We start from the raw sequence: 23,005 nt of genomic DNA on the forward strand, positions 1-23,005 counted from the left end.
TCCAGTTACCCCTTGGCCAAGAATTCATACTCAAAACTCTGTTCTCAGCGACATAATTACTATACATGATCATTACTCATTAGCGAGGTAGGCATTTTTGTTAAGACTGATACAGGTAGCTACACATGGTGTCATATTCGCTAAGGAAGGGGAGGATCAGGTTATATGTAATAAGTAGAGCCAGGGCAATGCCTAGAAGTGTCCAAATTGTAATGACCCCAGTAGCGGCCCCCTCATGGCTTGATCAGCCAAATCGCAAGACACGAGACCAGACTCAACGCCGCCGCTACAGCAAACGGCAATGCAACCCAGCCCGCGCCCCATCGCAAGCCCACCCCAAACAACTCGGAGAGCAGAGGCGCCGCCACCAGGGTCGCCACACCCTGCGTCACGTTGATGACGCCGTACAGCAACGACAGCTGCGACGGCTCGACCAGGCCGGTCGCCACGCTCCGCACCGGACTCGTCGACCCGCCGCTGAGCGCCACCAGGACCATCCCGGCGGCCATGATGACGAGGTTGGGGGATAGGGCCATGAGCACGAGCCCTACCGGGCTGCAGGCGATCATCGCCCGCGCCAGCCAAAGATCGCTCGTCTTGGGCGACAGGTACCAGCGTCCCTGCAGTGAACTCTTTGCGGCCGGGACGAGCACTAGGAAGAACACGATGGCCACGATAGCTTTGATGGTGATCAGCGACCCCGCGGCGGCGATGGTCAGGGCGAACTTGGCTGAGATGTACTGGACCACGAACACCGACGTCGTCGACGTGAAGGTATCGATGAACAGGGTGCCGAGCAACGCCAGCAACGCTGGAGATCTGAATAGCGAGCCCACCCTGGACAATGTTTGGAAAATGACAGAAAGCGCTCCTGACTTGTCGGTCTCTGGTGGAGGCTCTGATGGCGAAGTGTCAACACCCAGTACCTCGCCTGGCTTGCAAATAGGCCGGCTGGATCTGGTCTCGGGCACCAGAAGAGCTAGTATGCTAGACAGGATGCCAACCGAGAATCCAAACACGATGGGTACCGTGGCGCCGAATCTTGCCATCAGGGCGGCGGTGGTTGGCGTGCTGATCAGCTGTGCGGTAAGGATTGCAATATTCAGTTGAAGGAAGACGGTAGCCCTTGGTTGGATAGTCAGCTGAAATTCAACGCTTTCCCACTTGGATCGCCGAGAAACACGCCAGTAACGTACCGATCCTTTTCCTCCACCATCTCTGCCAGCATCGCGAAGACGGTAGAGTTGAGGACGGCGGCTCCGCCTCCGACAAACGTCAAAAGCCAGCCAACCCATACGAACTGGAGCGGGACAAATCTCCAGAGCTGGCATACGAGCAAGACTTCCGTCACGGCCGCGACCAGCCCGAGCACACATAGGCGAAGGACGGGTCGTCGGCCCCATTGGTCTGAAAGCATACCATAGGGGATCGCAGTGAGCATGCCTGATTGACAACCGTTAGTGACACAATACGTTGTGCCTACTGGCTGTGCGGTGCTTGGGACTGTTCAACGAACCAGGGGCAGCCATGAAGAAGAACTCGAGGCCTCGCATCATTGCAAGCTTCTCCTGAACGGGCCCTATCTTGCACATGTCTTCCGGGACGGAATGTGGGTCGGGGTACACTCCAGGCTGCTCGACGGCATACCATTGGTAGCAGGTGATGCTTTCGTAGACCCTCGTAAGTGGCAAGCTGAGCATGAAGATGGTTGAGTCGAGACCAGCTACGACGGCAAACAGCAAGTAGACCTGCAGTCGCGGCGTCCGGGCGAGACGTTTCGCTGATGGGGGCGTGCCGGAGCTACTACTGCGCGACAGCAGAGGTCGACGTTCGGCGTCCGGCTCCTCATCTACGGCAACTGCGACCACGGAGTGGCGTAGGTCGGGCCGCTTTGTCGTCATGGCAGCAAGATCCCGGAGATTGGAGAGAGTAAAAAAAGAAGAGGCAGACAAAATCCAACACTATCCAGCATGGGTGCAGGTAATCGTAAGGTTTGGTTCCTCCTCGGAGAGAAACAGAGCAGAAACAGAGCAGGTTCCTGATAAGCAGGGACTAAACCATGTTTGGGCACCGACAGGGGTGCTTCTTGGCGTAGGGTAAGCTTACCAGTAAGCTCACCATCTACGACCCTCGGCACGTAAGCTGATCAGTCTACACCCTGCACTGCAACCCTGGTCCCCACACACACCCGCAGCGGCTCACATGGGGGGCCGGTGCAAGAACGCGAAAGAACCCCTGTTGTCCTTGGCTGGTAAGCTTTGAGGCTGCGTCTCTTTCATCCTGCCTATTCGAGGGTTGATGCAATGTTGGAAAGTAGCCTTTGAAGACAAGGTGCTAATACATCTGAGTTCGATGAGCCCAAAGCTATCGAAAATAGTCCTGCGCTGCATGATGGCCCTGGGAATTAACTGTCCGAGACAGATGACAACATAACTTCGTGTAAAGGATCATCTTTACCTTGCTGACGAGTGAAAGTTGTATACTTCCCAGTTCATTTGCTACAGTCGCTCTTCAGTATAGAGAAACGCCATAAGAGAAAAGGAAAATGCCTACCAACAAACCTATAGCCGTGGTCGGCATCGGCTGCCGCCTTCCTGGCGAAAGCTCCAACACAGAGGCCCTTTGGGAGGTCTTATCCCAAGGAAAGAGTATGTAATATCTTGCCGCATCAGTTCTCTTGGGATGATGGGGTGTTAACAGTGGATTTAGATTGCTTCTCAAAGGTGCCTGAACACAGATTCAACGCCGACGCGTTTTACCACCAAAGCGACAAGACCGGCACGTTAGCCGCCGTGGGCGGTCATTTCCTCGCCGAGGACATCGCCAAGTTCGATGCCTCCTTTTTCGGCATTTCCCCGAGCGATGCCAAAGCGATGGATCCGCAGCAGCGGGCGCTGCTGGAAGTGATTTACGAGGGGCTGGAGAACGCGGGCATACCCATGGAGTCACTCGCGGGCAGCAACACGAGCTGCCACGTCGGCTGCTTCACGCGAGACTGGTCCGACATGCAGATACGCGACTCCGAGTCGTCGCCAAAGTATACCATCCTCGGCATCGGCGCCGCCATGCTCGCGAACCGCATCTCCTGGTTCTACGACTGGCACGGCCCCAGCATCAGCCTGGACACGGCGTGCTCGTCCTCCCTGGTGGCGCTGGACCTGGCGTGCCAGGCACTCAACAACGGCGATGCCAACGTCGCCGTCGCCGCCGGTGTCAACCTGATCTTCAACCCAGACCTCATGATTTGGCTTTCCAATATGAGCTTCCTCGCCAAAGACGGGCGGTCCAAGTCCTTTGACGGCGCCGCGGACGGTTATGGTCGAGGCGAGGGTGTAGCTGCCGTGATACTGAAGCCGCTGGACAGGGCGTTGCAGGACGGCGACTGTATCCGGGCCGTCATCAGGGGGACGGGGACGAACCAAGATGGACATACGTCGGGAATCACACTTCCGTCATCCGAGGCTCAGACCAATCTGATTCGGTCAGTGTACGAGAGTGCCAAGCTTGATTTCAAGGAGACGGGCTACTTTGAAGCTCATGTGAGTACATATCCACCCCTTTTTCTCCACGGGGGGACAGCACCGTCGCTTTAGAGTCCCTTGAATTGGGAAACTCTCGCTAACAGCCCGTGCCTTATCTAGGGAACTGGGACAATAGCCGGCGATGCCGCGGAGATGCGGGCAGTCAGCATGACTGTATCGAAAGATAGGGAGCATAGTCAAAGTTTATACGTCGGCTCGATCAAGTCAAATGTGAGTCTCCCAGCAGCCCCAGCGTGTGAAACACTTCGACGGTATTTTCCAATTCCCATATCTCGCCTCACTGACTACTCACCTTGGATTCCAGATCGGCCACACAGAAGGCGCTGCAGGTTTAGTGGGCTTGATCAAGGCCGTTCTTATGCTGGAGAAGGGCTTGATTCCCCCAGCGTCAACATCACCAATTTGAGCTCGAGAATCCCATTTGACAGGCTGGGTGTCGTGGTGCCAAGGCAACTGAGTCCTTGGCCCACCGATGGCCTCAGAAGGGCAAGTGTCAGCTCGTTTGGGTACGGAGGGACAAACGCACACGTGGTCGTGGATGACGCTGCCAGTTACCTGCGGCTAGCCGCGCTCCCCGGCCATCACAATACCGTCCACCTGTGGGATAGCGACAACGAAAGCGGCTCATCCGGCAGTGATTCCGGTATCGTCGACGAGACGTTTTCATCTCCGGCACCCTCTCTCCTGGAAACGAGCGGCCTCGATCTTGGCCTCAAGCCTCGGCCTCGCCTTTTCGTCTTCTCCGCCCATGATGAAAAGTCACTAGCGGCCATCAGACAGAAATACGCCGCTTACCTTGATGCCCAGAAAGAAGCGTCAGCGACGGAACCATACTTTCTTGACAGACTCGCCTTCACTCTGCACGCCCGGCGGTCCGTCCTGCCATGGAAGACATGGGCAGTGGCTACAGACATGGAAGATGCGTCCGACGCGTTTGCGTCACAGGCCGAGCCCCCTGTCAGATCGACCAGCAAACCCCGTGTCGGCTTCGTGTTCACAGGGCAGGGCGCCCAGTGGGCAGGCATGGGTCAAGAGCTCCTCCAATACCCCGTCTTCCGGTCTTCTCTCGCGTCGGCCGATGAGTACCTCAAGGAACGCCTGGGCTGCGAATGGTCCGTCGTGGAAGAGATTGGCCGCGACGCTAAGTCTTCTCGCCTGCACCTCGCTAAGTTCTCGCAACCGCTGTGCACCATCCTACAGATAGCCCTGACCGAGCTGTTGGGTTCGTGGGGCGTCGAGGCTACGACTGTGGTCGGCCACTCAAGCGGCGAGATAGCCGCGGCCGTCTGCACGGGTGCCCTTTCGCGAGAGGACGGGTGGGCGATTGCGTACTGGAGGGGAAAGCTTTCCTCCGACTTGACCACGTGGAACGTTTCTCTCAAGGGCGCGATGGCCGCCGCCGGCACCTCGGCAGCAAAGGCTCAGGAGTACATGAAACAAGTCACCAGTGGAACCATCCAGATCGCATGCGTCAACTCGCCCGAGTCCGTTACGCTTTCGGGTGATGAAGCGGCTGTGGACGAGGTCGTAGGTTTGCTGAAAGCCGACAAGCTCTTCGTGCGCAAGCTGAAGGTCGAAAACGCCTACCACTCGTACCATATGTCCAACATTGCCGAGGAGTACCTTGCCAGCATCAGCAACTGCTTGACGTCGACTCCTTCCAAGAATATCAAAATGGTATCGAGCGTGACGGGAAGAGGCATGGACCTGGCTGAACTCGGCCCTCAGTACTGGGTAGACAACCTTACATCCACCGTCTTGTTCTCCGACGCGCTAGCATTGCTACTGAAAGGTGAGGGGAGAAGGCGCCGCCGTGGTGAGACGGCGGTTGACGTTCTCGTTGAGGTCGGGCCACATGCAGCACTTCAAGGTCCGGTCAAACAGGTACTAGATTCTGAAGGCTGCCGAAATGTGGCATATACATCTATACTTCGGCGCGGCAAGGATGCGGTGGTCTCGGGTCTAGAGTCTGTCGGGCAGCTGTTTACCTACGGGTGCATTATCGACGTGATGGCCGTGAACCAGATCAGTACCAACGACAAATGCCACGCGCCGCTGGTCAATCTTCCGGCATACCCCTGGAACCATGGGAAGTCGTATTGGTCCGAGTCACGCCTCAACAAGGCGCTTCGTTTTCGATCTCATAGACGGTTGGATCTGCTGGGCGCTCCTGCGTCGGACTTCACGCAGGGCGATCCTGCGTGGAAGAACCATCTGCGGACCTCGGAACTGCCGTGGATACGGGACCACAAGATCCAGTCGTCCATCTTGTATCCCGCAGCCGGCATGGTGGCCATGGTCATTGAGGCTGCTCGACAGCTTGCCCGAGATTCAGGCAAGTCCCAACTACCTGCTTGCCGCCTTTGCAACCTACTAACTACTAATTCGCATGCAGAAATGGCACTGGAATATGTCCATCTTCGTGACATCCGCTTGGGGCGGCCAATGATTGTGCCAGACGATGAAAGTGGCTTAGAGACGAGACTGCAACTACTCCGACCCAAGACGAACAGTTTGCATGACAAGTGGCTCGAGTTTCGCATATCCAGCGGAGCATACGGGAATGAGCTGGCAAATAACTGTTCGGGCTTCGTGTCCCTCCAGTACCGGGATTCCAACGGCTCGGACGCGGCCAAGCGCGAACCAGAACTCGAAAGGGAGGCCTTCGAAGTGGCAATTGCCGCGGAAGAGGCTCAGTGCATAGAAACGATGGAGTCGATCGACTTCTATGGCCGAACCGAGTCACTAGGGCTTCAATACGGACCGGCCTTCCGGAACCTCGCTGACATCAAGCGTGGTCCCGCCTCCGCATGTGGCAGCGTCATAGTCCCGGATACAGCTTCGACCATACCATCCGGCTACGAAGATGAGTCTCTGGTCCACCCCGCGACTCTAGACTGCATCTTCCAGTTGCTCTACGCCGCGTTGGGCGGCTCCTCTGGGCAGCTGGAGATGGCCGCGATCCCGTTCTTCATCGAGAAGCTAAAGGTCGCAACCACCTGCCCTCGCGAGCCGGGTCGTGCCCTTCGGGGATTCGCCCGGTCTCAGGCGCTCGGCCTGGTTGAGTATGCAGCAGACATTGCGTTCGGGGAATTGCATGGCGGATCGCCGCCTCAGATTGAGATCAGCGGCATTCGCTGCAGAAGGATTGGCGATGGCCAAGACCATGCAGCATCCGCGACGGTGCAGCAGCGGTATGGCCAATTCCGACTTGCGCCTGATCTGGCGCTGGCTTCGACGGACAGTTTAGAACGTTATCTGACGTCCGAGAGTTGTGCCCCGCAGGCTCAAGGGGCATTCACCAAGGGTACCGTCGCCTTTGGCAAGGTAATACAGACTTGACTAAAAGCATGATTCAGAAAAATGCCCAGGGTGCTAACCGAGATTTGACAGGTATTGGAGCTGATTACTCACAAAGAGCCCTATGCGACGATCCTCGAGCTTGGGAACGAGAGCCGAAGCGCCCTTGTTCCGGCTTTGCTTGCGCTCTCAAAATCGGGTCTAGATTCGGCCAAGACCGCAGCCTTTACAATTGCTGCCAATACCCCACAAGACAGTGAAGACGAAGAGCTCATTGTCGCGTGTCGCGAGGACAAGCGCCTCAACCTCACGCAAGGGGCTATGCAGTCTATCATTGCTGACCGGGATGGAAACTTTGATGCCGTAATTCTCTCGGCGACTTTCGACTTATCCCAGCTGAGAACAGCGACCGAGCTATTAAGTGAACACGGCTTCTTGTTGCACACAGTTTATGGCTGGGAAGCCGCCGAAACTGCAAGGGCCCATTGCAAGTCGGTCGGGTTCGCTCAAACCATGCACATTCCACTTTCCGGCGACCATCATCTTGTCGTGGCTTCCAGGGCCAAGTCTCGGGAGATAGCTGAGATGAATGACTCGATAACTATCCTTCTGCCAGATAGTCCATCTGAACAGACGCTGGCCCTCGCCAACGAACTGACCCTGCAGTTCGAGTCCCAAGGGCTCGCTATTGCCAAGACCAATCTCCGGCCGGACACCCTGGATCGAGTCGCAGACGCGAGCTGTCTCTCGTTGCTGGAGATAGAGGACAGTTTCGAACTCAGCGAAGATCCTTGTCGATACGACATGGTGAAGAAGCTGTACCTGAACGCGAAGCGACTCCTCTGGGTCTCCGCAGGCTCGAGGCCCCACCAGGGTGTGATCCAGGGCCTGGCCAGGACGGTGAAGAACGAGAACCCGCAGCTCGAGGTGACCCACCTCGGGTTGCCTGCAGCACCCCCCCGGCGATGCGCAACACAGCGCGATGCTAGTCGCCCGGTTGTTCCTGGCCGAGACCGACGACCGCGAGTTCGTCGCCGAGGACGGGATGCTGAAGGTAAGCCGGTATGCGGCAGATGACTCGATGAACGACTATATGCTCCGCATGCTGGACAAGAACAGCGCTGAGGCGGTTCCTGTCGGACAGATTCAGACCCCTCTGAAGCTGGCGATCCGTAGTCCGGGTCTCCTTGAGTCGATGTGGTTTACGGCCGATGATCGCTGGCAGACGCAGCTCGAACCGGACGAGATCGAGATGGAGACCCGCGCGATCGGGGCAAAGTAAGAGATTCCCCCCAGCCTAACGTTTACTCGAGTATCATGCTAATGACTGCTGCTTAATCCACCAGTTTCCGAGATGTCCTGGTCTTGATGGGGGTACTCTCGGACAATCTCCTTGGCCTCGAGGCTAGCGGCATTGTGAGGAGAGTGGGAAGCGCCGTCACTCGGTTCCGGCCGGGAGATAGAGTGGTTACATCATCCAGGGGATGCTATAGAACGCTGCATCAGACCAAGGAGGTGATGTGCCAGCATATCCCCGAGGGCGTCGGCTTCGCCGAGGCAGCCTCGGTGCCATTGGTCTTCATGACGGCCCTGGCCGCCCTGCGGGACCTGGCCCAGCTCCGACCGGGCGAGACAGTCCTGGTCCACGCCGCCGCCGGGGGCGTCGGCCAGGCCGCCATTCAGCTGGCCCAGCACTACGGGGCGACTGTGCTAGCGACGGTCGGATCCCCCGCTAAGGCAAAGAAACTCCAGGAGGCCTACGGGATCTCCCCGGATCACATCTTCCACAGCCGCGACTCGTCATTTGTGGGGGGGCGTCATGCGGGCCACCGGGGGCGAGGCGTCGACGTGGTGCTGAACTCCCTGTCGGGCGAGCTACTGCGCCAGACCTGGCACTGCATCGCGCCCTTCGGCCGCTTCATCGAGATCGGCATCAAGGACATTGAAGAGAACGCGGGCCTGGACATGGCTCCGTTCAAGAAGAGCACCTCTTTCGCATTTCTGAACGTCAACCTCATGCTGGACGAGTATCACCACAAGGTCGGCGCCCTGCTGGCTGACGTGACACAGCTGCTTTCCCAGGGCGTCATCAAACCGGTCGATTCGGTCTCGAGCTACCCGGTCTCGAGCTTGCCTTCGGCCATAGCGACCATGCAAGCCGGAAAGCACATCGGCAAGGTCGTCATCACGTTGTCGCCGCAGGACGAGCTGTCGGTGCCCACGTCGGTCGCCAACCGCTGGCAGCTGAAGGGCGACGCGACGTACCTGATCATCGGCGGCTTGGGGGGCTGGGCAGAAGCCTGGCGCTCCACTTGTCCGACTGCGGGGCGAAGAACATTGCCGTTCTCTCGCGGACGGGCCCGAGGGATCCCAAAGCCGCGCTGCTCATGCTGGAGCTGGAGAAGCGCGGTGCCCGCGTCGTCTTCCACAGTTGCGACGTGGCCGACGCGGACCAGCTCGAGTCATCTCTTGCGAAGATCGCGGCGGAGCTACCGCCCATTGCGGGATGCATACAGTCCGCCATGCTTCTCCGAGATGGGTAAGTGATTCCGCGGTAGCGACACGAATTCGTATCGACCTTGACTAATACTAACTCTGGATATAGTGTGTTCGAGAACATGAGTCACACTGATTTCAGAGACTCGCTGCGGCCCAAGGTTCACGGCAGCTGGAACCTGCACCAGCTCCTGCCCCGCGTCCTTGATTTCTTCATCATGCTCAGCTCCATTTCCGGCGTCACTGGCAATCCAGGCCAGGTAAACTACGCGGCCGGAAACGTCTTCATGGACCAGCTGGCGGCCTTCCGCCGGTCGCAGGGCCTGGCCGCGACCAGCCTTGACCTCGGCTTGCTTTTGGATGTCGGGTTCGTCGCCGAGCGGAACGGCGTCAGCAACCTGAAGGAGTGGGAGTCCGTTGGCCTCCGGGACGCCGAGTTCCGCCTTCTTGTGACGGCTGCCATGCGAGGCTCGATCCCAGCACTCAGCGACGACACAGCCGGCGGCAAGGGAGAGACCTACGCCCTGCCGGCCCAGGTGGTGTGCGGCCTGGCCACGGGCGGCCACGTCTCTGCCCGCTCGCTTCCGGACCCGTTCTACTTCTCCAACACGCACTTCAAGCAGCTAGTCAAGGCCGAGCTCGCGTCGTCGTCACACACGGCCGGCGGCGGACTCGCGGGCGGCGACGTCAAGCAGGCGCTGCGCCAAGCCCTGGGGGCCTGCACGTCGGCGGCCCAGGCCGCGGGCGTGGTGGGCGAGGCGCTCCAGAACCGGCTGGCGGCGGTCATGGACAGCGAGCCGGGCAACATCGATCTCCGGCGGCCGCTGCACGCGTACGGCGTCGACTCGCTCATGGCGGTGGAGATGCGCAACTGGGTCGTGCACGAGATGCAGTGCGACATTAGTCTGTTTGATCTCCTGGGGAGCCCGAACCTGGCAGACTTGGCTTCCAAGATTGCCGGCGTCAGCAGGTTCGTGCCGGCGTTCGAGATTGAATGATATTTCATAGGTTGTTTATGTTATCCCTGATAGAGAATGTTACTATGGTATAAAAAAAGAATAGTGTCTGGGCTACGACTTTGAGGTTGGTAGATGCTAAGACCTAGATGCTGCAAAGTCAGAGGCTGATCATTAGATACGGAGGTCTGCTCTTTGATCAGGGACCTCACTGGTGCAAATCGGGTTGGGACAGTGGATGTTGAACCCCTGTCGTCCGGCCCCCATTGCCAACCTGTTCCCGCATGTCAAACTGCGCCGTCTGATGAGTGGTTTGACATAAAAATCCATGAATATGAAGCATAGCAATATTAATTGATTTATGTTGCAAGTAAAGTGCCGGATGTAGAGCTGCTTGAGTATGTGCTCATGAGTAGATGGGATGCGAAACAGTTTATAAGGACGACGCGATTGTTTTGTAGGCTTGCTCGGAGATGTCGACTAGCCTAAAAGGGGTACCTACTGAAAGACAGGGCACTAGCACTGTACTTGGTTACAGCAACCACACAGCGTTCAAGTTAATTAGTTCACTCTGGACACCGAGCCCGGGTGTAGGAGAAAGCAAAAGTTGGAGAGTTGAAGAGAATTTAGCAATCATATAGAAAAAAGAGAAGAGGTTCGCTAATTGGATGTTGAATATTGATCAAATGCCTGCATTGATCACCTACTGACTGAGCGATTCTTATTCTGATGTGCAAGAGAAACCAGAAAGTGAGGCAGAACCGGGTGAAGATTTGGGTAAACCACTTATGAATTCTATCTGTGCCTATCCCAGTTGTTCATACCACAGAACGCTTATTGCAAGAGTGGCCTGTCTTCTATCTTAAGACACTTATTTCTGGTGTAGTAAGACTAATGCCAGGGGTTGGCAGGCGTATCTCCGAACACCTTACATTAAAGAAAGCAAGCCGAGGAAAAGTCTCAAGGTCTTACGGACATTCTATGCCAAAGACTTGCTTCTGCCAACAGCAAAAGGCGGAAGCAGTGGAAATACTGGCAGTCACATCCCGCCCATCTTACAGCCACACGGGAAAGTACTGGCCCTATATTCAACGAGTCGCGTCGCTGAAAATGTCGTCTTGGAAGAGTCTTTGGCCGGCAATGACGCACCCATTTCGGAGAAAGTGCCCACCCCAGTTCATTCGTTCTCAACTGCTCCTCGTTCTGCTATCTTGATCACCGAGAAGACCCAGGCTGTGAGCGACACCACACGAACCATTTACGAGCCCTCGATAACTGGTACTAGTTCAAGAAGCACAATACGAGTTCCTGATGTCCCTCGGATCACTGGAGGAGAAGGAGCCACAAGATGTCCTTATTGCCAAGGGCCATTGAAAAGTGAAGTATTGAGCAACAGACAAAATTGGAAGTAAGTTTTCGAGCTACTCTGAGACCAATATCAGTTTTAACGAGTACTAGGCGCCACGTCTTCCGTGATTTGCGACCTTACGTCTGTACGTCCGGGAGCTGCACCCCGACCTGAACGAAATGCTAAATGAAGAAATGGAATGATATATGCTTACAACGTAAGTTGCCACTTATCAATCGTTCTTGGTCAATTTGATTAGGTTTCTTCGCATTAATCCGCAACATCAGGCCAGTGCACGATGATGGATGTAAGCGCAGGCTTCACTTTCTCTAAGACAGAGAAGCTGGCGGTGTATGGCTCAATGTAGTTGAAGCTCAAGGAGGTCCACACTTGCCAGCATGGACGGCGTTTCGTGAGCACGATCCATCCATCATTGCAAATTCCTGCCACTAACGCAGTACACCAAGTGACTCAGCAAGGCTCCGGCAGCAAACATGTACGGCTAGGGCGACAGAGGATCCGGGTGACACGGGTTAGACTTTACGCATTCTACCACCGCACCAAGGATCAATTCCCGACCCCCAGCGAGCCCGACTCCCTGGAACTCGAGTTCGATGAAACAACGACAGATACCATCATGACCCTACTGGACCGCGTCCTTGACGGATCGAATACACTATGGAATGGAGACCATGTTACCATGGTCGAAGGTAAGGACGACAGCTATGCGGTTACCATGGGGGCCGGATGTCGCACGCAAAAGTGGAACTCCACTAAAGCGTACGGCAATAGTGGCATATATACTCCCAATGCGACACCGGAAATTACATGAGATACACAACGAGGTGAAAGCTTCAAAGCTGAGCCCCAATTTGGATTTGATTGCGAGCAGTGCAAGGTCCGATTGAACTCATTTGTATATGGATTTCTGCAACGAAAGGAACACACTAAACTAGAATTGAAAACAAGTATCCATCACTCGGATACATCTTGCATTGGTTCTTCAACTACCCAATCGTCTTATTAAATGGCCTCCAACTTCGGTCAATCACATGTTGAGTGCTAACGTTGTATATCAGCCTCTATAGGGAAGGAAGTGATTTCTCCCCACGAGCCAACCGTAGCTCCATCACGGTTTCGTTCTCCAGCGCATTGTACGTGTAGCTACGTACCAGCTCCAAGCCCGCGCTCTCGGCCAACGAGCGCCACTCGGCCTCGGTGCGCTCCATGCTGGCGATGCCCATCATGGTCAAATCTACGCACGCAGCAATATGGCTCACGCCCGTGGCAGGCAGCACCGTTTCGTCGACGAGCAGGACCGAGTCGGGCACCATAGCGTCCGCGATCTGCCGGAACAGGACGTGCACCTTGTGAGGTGGGTGGTCGTGCGGGACGCCGCGCATATAGTAGATCTTTGCGCCCTTGACCGGCTGCGGCTGGAAAAAGTCGTGGGCCATGTGCTCGAGGCCTTCAGCCTGGACACCCCGTTCCACCGTTTCAGGCAGGTCCTGGTTAATGACGCGGCCAGGGATGTCCGGGTACTGGGCGCGGAACTCGGCACACTGGTGGCCAATGCCGCCGCCGACGTTGACGTAGAGGGGCCGCTGGGGGTCGGTTAGTCCCGCCGTGACTTCGCGCACGGGATACACGCTCAGCCAGGAGAGGGTGGCGTCGCGCCGCAGGGCCATGTACTGGTGGAAGTCATCCATGGCGTTGGGGACCTCGAGCATGATCTTCCAGGGGGGGCTCCCGCGTGCCCCATCCCATCATGAGGGCCGTGTCGGTATCGTCTGTGGGGTTGCGGTACCCGTTCGTCTTGAGAAACTCGGGCAGGGCTTGGTACTCTTTCGAGACGAGACCCCAGCTTCATCTCGGTCAGCACACCAGGCCCTGCCAACCTTTTGAGCCGGTAAAAGACTTACAAGTGACCCATAGCTGCCTTGCAGACATCTGATACCAGGTTCTTTGTGGTGTTGGTGGCCACATATTGATACGGGCCAACTTCACGTGCGACGTTGATGGTGTTATAGTAACGCATAATCCTCTCTGGTTCCACTTAGTTAGTTTACTTGGTGCCTGTTTATGCCAAGGCATGCGTGCTTGCGAAGCGATACTTACTAATCAGCTCCGGGTCGGCACCGGTATCCTTAGCGAGGTCCTCGGCCGTCTTTACGCCACCGGCATCGACCAGGATCGTGAAGATGTTGAGGTCGTAGCCAATCTGTATCATGGCTCTCTCGAGGTCCTACGAACAACAGTCAGTCTTTACCTCTGTAGCATAGTGTGATTGGATAATAAAATCTTACAAGATGCGCAAACTTGTGTATGGTGCCGGTGGTGTCCTCCAACGAGTCAGCCATGCGGCGGAGGGAGACGATGAGGTTCCGACGGGTGGCCCGATCCGCCGTGGCAGCCAGCTGCGAGAGACTCGCCTCATCAAAGGATACTGCGGCGGTTGCGTCCATGATTGCCTTTGGTTGGCTTGGTCGTTGGGGTGGGGTTGAGTTGGTGGTCAAAATTAGCATTGGAGTAAAGTATAAAATAAGTCAGATGCGCCTTTTTAACAACGACGCAACTCTCTACAAAGCATGTCTCTCTGTTACATGGACCATGCAATGGTGGGATGGGCGGCGGACGCCGGCCTCAACTAACTGCTTGGCAGCTTGGGGGGCCATCCGCAACATTCACACCCCCAGTCAGCATTCGTCATAATTACTCCGGATCCATTCCATATTGGGCAGAAACACTGAGGAAATTAATCCCATTCGATATCACGCTCATTTGGGGGACCAATATGCATATGTGTGTTGACCAACTTGCATACGCGAGGAAACTGTAATAAGGCGTAGCTGCTGTCACCCCCACCTCCGCTTCTTCCGTGCGCCTTGTACCTATTAATACCGAAGCTGCACCAATGATAGGCTTGTGTTGGCTGGGGTCGGCACAATGTCGAATGTCGATGCATAACAACTCTTTATGGCATTGCCCGGCACTTTCTTGCGGGTCGCATCGCATGTGAATACACCATGCAGAATGGTCCTCGATATAGATTGAATGTAAAAGCCATGTGCACAATAGGACGTCTATACTACGATATCAGAGTGTAATTGAAATGGAAAACCTCCGATAATTGCATACCCGTTCACCACACGAAACCCTAGCGACTGCCAGCTTTCGCCATGGCTGGAGCAGATGAGACGGCAAATGCGTCGGTCCGGTGAATCCGTCCATCATACACCATGTCATCCGTACTCGCAGTTCCGTCCATCTCATGCCACACATCGGTATGTCTGACCTGAGTTCTGTTCCCGTTCATCTCCAGATCACGGTACTCTCCCGGGCCACTCCCGGGCCCAGCCGCGTGATCATTCTTGCTGCTACTCTTGCTACTACCATTCTTGCTAGACATATGGCTAAATACCCTTGAACACCGACGCTTTAATGACCCCGCCAAACTGCTAATTACCGGAAGGTCCAGCCGGCCCAGGGGCCGCAGGGCGGGAACGTTGCCCAGCGCCACTACCGATGCCTGCTCCAAGGTCGCCCAGAGGAGCTCGAGCGTGGCTTCGTAGGCCTGATCCGGATTAGTGGGCCCGTCGGGGGAGGGCCCGGGGTCGGCCGCGATGCCTTTCATGATGGACAAGGCGGCGGTAAAAAGGCCCATGGCCATGAGAGAAATGAGGCCCACACGACGCTCCAGGGCGGTTTGGAGCTTCCAGATGAAGATTATTGGTATCAGGACAAAGGTGATGTCTGCTATGGCGTAGAAACCTGCGTTCGGTTTTAGTTGTGGTCCGAGAGACACGAAAAGAGTCAGTAGTTGGAGGAAGCTGGTTGAACCCACCCTGCCCAATGTACATCAAACTCAGCACGATATTGGGGTCCCACTGCGTCGCTCCAGGGATGGACTGATCCCACAAGCTCTGCACGGGCGTCCGCGATGCGAAAACAGTAATGATGATCAAGATGTTTACGACGACTCCGCACGCGGTCAGGATTATGGCGTGGTGCCGGAACCACCTATGGACGCCGAACAGGCGCACCAGGAGAACGCAGATGGAGAGCCGCCCCAGCATACCTGCCGTCAGGCCGGGGACGATGGAGACCCACTCCCACATGACCATCGGGACGATCTCGTCGGGGACCCGGATGTCGGCTTGGTGCTTGCCCATGCCGTAGGTGAAGGCTATGGTTACGAATATTTGGCAGACTAGTTGCAAAACCTAGGGCTCAAAGCGTATTAGATGCCGCAGCATGCGACTCATGTCTCGTCGGGGAAAAAGTAGATTGAGTATGAACTTACAGCGGCAACGAGCATGAGCCAGTCGTCTGGGGCTGGATGAGGGCCGATGCGTCGGCGCACATAGAACCTCAACAGCGTGGTGACGATGGCGAGGATCGTGAAGGTCCACGTCAATCCCATAACCATCGGGCCACGGCCCAGGTCATCGGGCTTCCTCGGTGACGGGAATATGGGAGTTACCTCAGACATGATGATTGACGTGCATGGGGATTAGTCTCAGTCTCAGTAAGGGGGGCCAGGCTTGTGTAAAAGGTATCACGATGCGGCAAAGCTGACTGCATCGTCAGACGTATATGAATTCGAGCATGGCAGATGGTGTCATTGCGAATCACGTCATAATCACATTTCTAATAAATGTGCCGAGTGGCAGTTTTTTGGAGATTAGACGCCCATGCGCGGCACAGGCTGTACGTGGGTTGCTCCGAAGGCGTACTCGGAGTGAGTACGCCTGGCAGGTCAAGTCGCGTTTTTGCGTTGGTCACATCAAGCATCCAAATCGATCATCTCTTCAGCAATAGCTTTATGCATTCTAGCGCTGAGTTAGTCCTAGGAAGTTGGGGATGGCACCACGTTTTGGGGCGACAAAGTAGTATTCGACTTTGGAGGGTGGCATTCTAGCCCAGACCTTCCTTTCAAGATTACAGTCCCATTTTACGCCACTAAAATTAGAAATCGATTTCTACAGTTGACTGCTGCGCCGCCGGCTATGCGCTTGGCCGTTCTGGGTTTGAAATCGTCAAGTCACCTAACCCGATTCTTTGCCGTCGATGCCTGAGAACTCCCCGTCGGCAGATGCACCAGTCCCGTCCTTCTTCCTGATATCGTACCAACCGATACCCCAGATAAAGAGCCCACTGGCGACGACCATGGCTGTGTTGAGATAGAACACGCGGTCTACACTCCGGGCATAGGCCGCGACCACGCCACTGAGGTCCTTGGCATCCACGACCTTGCGGAAGCCGGTTGCGCCGGCCTCGATGGCTGCTGCGGCATTGGTCCCGGGAGCGTGGATGGGCAGTTGGGTCTTGAGGCTTGACACCAGTACAACGTTGCATAGGGGAAGAACAATAGCCGGGAATAGTGACTGGGTAAATACCATAAAGGCCATGCCTGAGGATAATTCTTCCCCGGACGTGACGCTTTGCATCGAGATAAGGCCCTAAGAGCAATTTAATTGTGTTAGACTCCCTTCACCATCAGTTCCGAGAGGAGTGTTAGTGCTGGGTATATCGAGAAGAACCCACCTGCTGCAGAGCTGCCCCGGACCCTACCCCCGCCAAGATCTGGAAGCCAGCCCATCTCCCGACTGGCGAGTCAGCTTGGAGCATGGACATGAGGCACGCTCCTATTGACGAAAGCACGAGCGAGAAGACAGCTACCGGGATGACGTAGCCCGTCTTTTGCACTAAGAGATGTGAGTCAGTCCCATTTAGACATGAAAGAGAGCCAATTTCTATGATGTTCTGGCACAAGCGCTAAGAGGAGCTTACAGACACCTCCACTCATGCCTGCTGCCAAGAGCTGCGGCACGATGAATGTTATGGCATAGACACCGCTCATGATGGCCGAGGCGTTGTAGGCACTCTGGAAGTAGATGGGCAAGTAGTAGAACAGTCCGTAGATGCCGACCATCTGAAAGGCATTGAACATGGCCGCGGACCATACCGTCCGCCGGCGGATCATGGCGGCAGGCAATAGTGCCCCGTCACCCTTTTGTTGGTTCCAGACGAACCACACGATGGCCGTAACCCCAGAACCACAGAAGAGGCCAATGACGTGGGACGAGTTCCATGCGTATTGATTCCCTCCGTACTGGGGGGCGAGCAAGAGCTGGATCACGGCGGGGGCGAAAAGGGCGAACCCGATCAGATCCAAGTGGTGATGGATCTGGGGCAGAACCTCGAGAGGGCTCTTCTTGGATGTCTGCTCGGGGATGCGGAGGATGACAGTGAGGAGCACCGTGGTGCTACCGATAGGTAAATTGATGTAGAACGCTGTGTTGGTCAGTTCGCATGGGTCAATCGAAGACTATAAGTCATACTTACACCATCTCCAAGTGCTATATGTTCTAAAAGCACCTCCGATAAGGGGGCCCACGACGAGTCCCAATTGCTGGACTGGATCCCGAGTGTCAACAAATCATGTATATGAGACTTGTAGGGGGGACTGCACCTACTTCCCATGACCAGACCTAACAAGGCTGCGGGACAGTTAGTTATTCGCCTTTGTCTTCTTGGAACCCATATGCCCTAGCGCTACTGACCAGGTCGTTTCTACAGGGGTACGCAACTGGACACAATGGTGATTGCACCGTTCATTATACCAGCAGCACCAAGGCCAGCAATCACCCGGCCTACTATTAGCATTGGCGAGTTGATGGCAGCCCCGCATAACACGGATCCCAGCTCAAAGAGTAAGAAGAAGAAGAGGAAAGTACACTACATAGGCCAAATCTTCCGTAGTCAGTGTCGGACGTGAAAGTAGCAAACATGCAATGATAGGGTACTGGCTTTGGTTTTGAAGTGTGTGTAGATCCTCCCAATAAGGGGCTGAGGGGCAGCGCTATTAATGACCTCGGTCAGATGTCTTTGACTGAAGAAGATATTCGCAGAGCCAGCACAATCAGCAACATACATTCCAAACTGATAAATGCCAGCGTACCAGCCAACGTCGGGGAGAGAGAGAAACTCGTCAGTTATTCGTGGAATTGCCTATGATGGGACAACAGAGATTAGTCGCACAAAACAGGAGCCATATCCAGATACAATGAGACTCACTGTGCTCATTACCATAGTGTCGACGAGCATGAGGAAACATGCCACGATCGCGCTGGTGATAACCAGAGCCATTCTGATACCAGTGACGTACTCGGGTTGGAATTCATTAGGAGATTCAAGGGACGAGATCACAGGATGCTGTTGCTGTTGTTGCTGTATGAGCGTAGTCGGCGCTTCCGGCTTGTCAGGAGCACCTGCCGTGGCTTCTGGGGATGTCATGGTGGACACCTTGAGGGCGAGTATTCATGCATTGAGTGCAGCACGTACAAGGAATGAAAGCAGAAAGAAAAAGAATTCCCCAGAGACAGCACATGTCTTCGGGGCGAAAGAGATGCATCCTTCATCTCTTGCTTAGAGCCGCTTACAGGGGTATAATCATGCTTCTGTCTCCCGCTAATGAACATTGAATGTAGTACCCCTTACTTCATCAATGTCCATAACATGGGTATCTACTGTAGGTAAGGGCATGAGCACCACCACTACCCGAGTCCAGTGCCAAGGCAGTCGGACACCACGCCTATGCAGTTGGCTCATATGTAGATAGCTCCTGTTTTGATTGGCTCGCCTCCCATCCCCCTGTTTCCGCCGGCAAGATCAAGTCTGACAGGTTTCCGGAGATTCTCAAGACCCATTCTGTTCCCCTCTTTGCTTTCGCGATCTCAATCGTAACCATGGAATATATCACAAAGTCGGATCACTAACTTACCTATTATCGCACGTAAAAATGGAATTCTATTAAAGCGTACGGTAATAGTAGTATATATACTCTTAATGTAATACACCCTTTAGATTCGATTAAGGCCCGGTAGTTTTAATAGGATTTAAATAAAGAACGACTTAAAATTTATTTTATTTTACACGCGTCGCTTTTCGATACGAGGCCGACTTAAACCGCGACCTTTTCTTTAAATATCTATTTATAATATAAAGCGATACGCGCGTATAAAACGTACGTATTATTACTTAAATATTTTACGTACATGCTATTAGAAACTTATAACTATCGCACGTAGAAATAAAACTTTACTAAAACGTACGGCAATAATAATATATATACTCAATGCGACACCCACTACCATTATTAACCCCTTTTAACATCATGGCGAACATTCCCACCGAGAAAGCCCCCAAGCCGGGTCTCAACATCTATGGATTCGACTCGCCGAATCCTGCCAAGTGCAGGATCATGGCCGAAAAGCTTGGGTAAGTGGATCGGATCTTCTACCGAGAGTATTGTCAATCAAATTTCGAACAGCTAATGGGTTCACCTAATGTTAGCATCTCGTACAACTACGTCAATTTGAACCCGGGCATTGGTGAATTCAAGGCAAATTGGTACGTGGGCTCCGTCAACCCAAACGGCAAGGTACCGGCCATTGTGCACGTCAAGGAGGACGGGACGTCTGTCACCGTCTGGGAGAGCGCGGCCTGCCTGCTCTATATGGCGCACGAGTTCGACAAAGACAACAAATTTTCGTACTCAGTTGGGATGCCAGAATACTGGTCGCAGATGTCTTGGGTGAGTTTCCTTGCCTTGATCAGCGGATTGCCCGCTGCGGAGCCACTTTGCGACGGGCAGTGCTGACCATCACAGCTATCATGGCAAATCTCGGGCTACGGCGCCATGATGGGCCAAGCAGCGCACTTCAACCGGTACGCGCCTTCGCCGGAAGAGGGGGTACGGTTCATGGCGCTATACGGCCGAGTGTCGAAGACTCCACGACGTGTTGGACAAGCAGCTTGTAAGTCCTCTTTAAGCATGTGTGGTCACACCTTCGAAGGGGCGCTATTAGTAAGCTAACTCTTATTCCTTCTTCACTAGGCAACTTCTCGCTTCGTTGCCGGCGACCGCATGACCGTCGCTGACTTCGCCGTCTTCATCTTTGCGCACTCGGCCAAGTGGTGCGGCATCGACATCAACGAGTTCCCCCACGTCAAGGCCTGGCACGATACGCTGGCGCAGCGACCCGCCATCCAGAAGGCGCCGCAGGTCCCCGGGCCGTTCCCGTTCGGCGATGAGGCGGTATCCAAGACCGAGGGACCGGAACTCGAGTTCTTGAGGGGGATCCGCAAGGTGGGGACGCAGGGGATCAAGGCGGCTCATGATGAGTGGAAGAAGAAGGTGGTGCCTGTGCCTTCGGACTGGGCCAACTATGAAGAAGAGGCGCCGCCGGCTTCGGACAAGCCTCAAGTGTAGATGTTATATCTCCTTTTGTTGACATTGAACTAAGACTGGATGAGTAGAGCCTTCGGCTATTGTCATAAGTGTGAATTTTAGTCAAGTCTATCATGACCCATTTGCTTCTGCTGGCCTCCCGGTAAGACTTGGGATAGGAAAAAGGATATGCGTGCACTGACGGCGACACGGCTTGCTTTGACTCGTGCCGCGAAATGGTCGACCCGAGGGAATGGTTCGCGTATGTTGCATCCAATCAAACAAAAGATGTATCAACCCTGCACCAACAGATAAGCAACCCCTCGTTCTAACGGAACTTCGACATTGGATGAAGTTTCACCTCGCTTCCCAAATCAATGTATCCATACGTTAATGAGCCATTTTGACAAATCCGAACAGAGCCAATAAGAGGGGGTGGAGCGCATGTCTGTTGGTCTGCAACCCCCCTGTCGACCACGAAATGCATGCCATCTCGGTTCACCAGCCTCCCACACCCGGAGAACCCCTGCTTTCCTTCGGTCCTCTTTCCTGCGTTTTGGGCCGACTGATTCAGGCCCAGACATGCATCCATTCCTCCAACAATCACCATTTTGAGTGTACGCCATGGCGCCGCCAACCGCCGCCATTTCCGACACCGGCTCGGCAAAACCGCTCTCCTTTCCTCGTTACTTGTGCAGCCAGATCAAGACCAAGCCCAAGCCCGTGACGGATGTCGATCTTCACGGAAAGACGGCCCTTGTGACGGGTTCCAACTGCGGCGTCGGCCTCGAGACCAGCCGTCAGCTGCTGGACCTGGGTCTAAGCAAACTCATCCTAGCCGTGCGCGACGAGGAAAAGGGCAGAGAGGCCGCCGCAGAACTATCCCAAGGCCGCAAGGGCTTCGACCCCAAGACCATCGAGGTCTGGAAACTGGACCAATGCGAATACGGCTCAGTCGTCGCCTTCGCCGACCGCGCCAAGCGCACGCTCCGGCGTCTCGACATCGCGGTCCTGAACGTGGGCATCTACCCCGCCAAGCGCCGCGTCAACGCCGAGACGGCCCACGACGAGGTCATCCAGGTCAACTACATCTCCACCGCGCTGCTGGCCATCCTGCTCCTGCCCCTCGCCAAGCGCCAGCCGCAGCCGATGCGCATCACTTTTACGTCATCCGAGACCGCGGCCTTCACGCGCTTCTTCCCCGTCGGCAACCCGCAGCAGCCCATCTTCCCCGCGATGGACGCGCCGGGCAAAGCGGCGCGGAACACGGCGGACCGGATGTTCGTGTCGAAGCTGCTGGGGCAGTTCTTCGTCGCCAAGCTGGCCTCCGTGGTGCCCGCCAGGGTCGCGGTGATCAACGCGGCGTCGCCCGGGTCGGTGCACGATTCGCGGTTCGCCCGTGAATTTGAGGGGTCCAAGGCCGGGGCTGTGACCAAGATTTGCCTCCGCCGGTTCGGGAATACGGCCGCGGTAGGGGCGCGCATGATGACGGATGCGGCAGTTCGGCATGGGGAGGAGACGCATGGCAAGTTTCTGTCGTTTCAGAAGGTTATTCGGTAAGCTGTTGCATTATACTTAATCATCGTCCGTCTTTCATGCTCCATGCGGCGAGCGGATTAGATGAAGGGGTGATGCGCTTTCGACATGTCTATCTCTTGACTCTCTTTACTAACGATGCAACATTCAAGTATGGCGCCGATTATCTACACGAAGAATGGGGCGATGATATCGCAGCACCTCTGGAGAGAAACGATGGAGGAACTTTCTTTCGCCAATGTGGCCGAGATACTCGAGGACGTGGCCAATTAGGGACCTTGGGGAATACCTAGTCTGACACCATATATTTTTAATAAACTCTTTCTCATGTGCATTACTACTTGAGTTAGATTAGATGGAATTGTATTAATACCTATATACGTCCAGCAGTCACCGCCTGATTTTGCCCCTTTTCTGGCCCATTCGAGGCCCTACTCAGACCCCTTCCAACTCTGACAACGGAGCAGGTTCAAATAGAAAGACTTCTCCTGGTAAAGCGCTATAATGCGTTGAATTAGTCACAGATTGTCTGCACGTTCCCGCCTGATGTCAAGGAGACATTCCGTTATCGTACCCTAGTCACAACCAATAC

The 23,005-nt window shown here is 55.1% G+C and overlaps 7 protein-coding genes across 7 annotated transcripts; 3 read left to right on the top strand and 4 right to left on the bottom strand.

The window, feature by feature from the left end:
* Positions 1-233: 233 nt before the first annotated feature.
* Positions 234-1,901, bottom strand: PG986_013875 (MFS general substrate transporter; the record flags this gene model as incomplete). The annotated part of the gene is made up of 3 exons (XM_066850097.1): positions 234-1,125; positions 1,197-1,407; positions 1,484-1,901. The coding sequence occupies 3 exons, from the start codon at positions 1,899-1,901 to the stop codon at positions 234-236; spliced, it is 1,521 nt and encodes a 506-aa protein (XP_066694240.1).
* Positions 1,902-2,545: 644 nt separating this feature from the next.
* PG986_013876 (type I iterative polyketide synthase) lies at positions 2,546-10,336 on the top strand (the record flags this gene model as incomplete). The annotated part of the gene is given in 10 exon segments (XM_066850098.1): positions 2,546-2,648; positions 2,710-3,539; positions 3,642-3,752; positions 3,769-3,929; positions 3,971-6,869; positions 6,936-7,769; positions 7,795-8,120; positions 8,189-9,103; positions 9,139-9,381; positions 9,448-10,336. 10 exon segments carry the CDS (start codon positions 2,546-2,548, stop codon positions 10,334-10,336), a joined length of 7,311 nt encoding a protein of 2,436 aa, XP_066694241.1.
* Positions 10,337-12,724: 2,388 nt separating this feature from the next.
* On the bottom strand, positions 12,725-14,107 carry PG986_013877 (acetyl-CoA synthetase-like protein; the record flags this gene model as incomplete). The annotated part of the gene is made up of 5 exons (XM_066850099.1): positions 12,725-13,388; positions 13,450-13,506; positions 13,565-13,688; positions 13,761-13,887; positions 13,949-14,107. The coding sequence occupies 5 exons, from the start codon at positions 14,105-14,107 to the stop codon at positions 12,725-12,727; spliced, it is 1,131 nt and encodes a 376-aa protein (XP_066694242.1).
* A 692-nt stretch (positions 14,108-14,799) lies between these two features.
* Positions 14,800-16,134, bottom strand: PG986_013878 (uncharacterized protein; the record flags this gene model as incomplete). Its single annotated transcript, XM_066850100.1, has 3 exons — positions 14,800-15,413; positions 15,487-15,865; positions 15,946-16,134. 3 exons carry the CDS (start codon positions 16,132-16,134, stop codon positions 14,800-14,802), a joined length of 1,182 nt encoding a protein of 393 aa, XP_066694243.1.
* A 556-nt stretch (positions 16,135-16,690) lies between these two features.
* On the bottom strand, positions 16,691-18,941 carry PG986_013879 (major facilitator superfamily domain-containing protein; the record flags this gene model as incomplete). The annotated part of the gene is made up of 7 exons (XM_066850101.1): positions 16,691-17,104; positions 17,190-17,350; positions 17,436-17,939; positions 17,991-18,057; positions 18,231-18,383; positions 18,420-18,656; positions 18,723-18,941. 7 exons carry the CDS (start codon positions 18,939-18,941, stop codon positions 16,691-16,693), a joined length of 1,755 nt encoding a protein of 584 aa, XP_066694244.1.
* An 880-nt stretch (positions 18,942-19,821) lies between these two features.
* Positions 19,822-20,919, top strand: PG986_013880 (Disulfide-bond oxidoreductase YfcG; the record flags this gene model as incomplete). Its single annotated transcript, XM_066850102.1, has 4 exons — positions 19,822-19,925; positions 20,001-20,241; positions 20,317-20,400; positions 20,545-20,919. The coding sequence occupies 4 exons, from the start codon at positions 19,822-19,824 to the stop codon at positions 20,917-20,919; spliced, it is 804 nt and encodes a 267-aa protein (XP_066694245.1).
* A 582-nt stretch (positions 20,920-21,501) lies between these two features.
* Positions 21,502-22,686, top strand: PG986_013881 (Short-chain dehydrogenase TIC 32- chloroplastic; the record flags this gene model as incomplete). Its single annotated transcript, XM_066850103.1, has 2 exons — positions 21,502-22,433; positions 22,566-22,686. The coding sequence occupies 2 exons, from the start codon at positions 21,502-21,504 to the stop codon at positions 22,684-22,686; spliced, it is 1,053 nt and encodes a 350-aa protein (XP_066694246.1).
* Positions 22,687-23,005: the final 319 nt, after the last annotated feature.

This window comes from Apiospora aurea (genome assembly GCF_038362705.1).
Source record: "Apiospora aurea strain CBS 24483 chromosome Unknown utg000009l_segment0_segment0, whole genome shotgun sequence".
In the NCBI taxonomy this organism is placed as follows: Eukaryota; Fungi; Ascomycota; class Sordariomycetes; order Amphisphaeriales; family Apiosporaceae; genus Apiospora; species Apiospora aurea.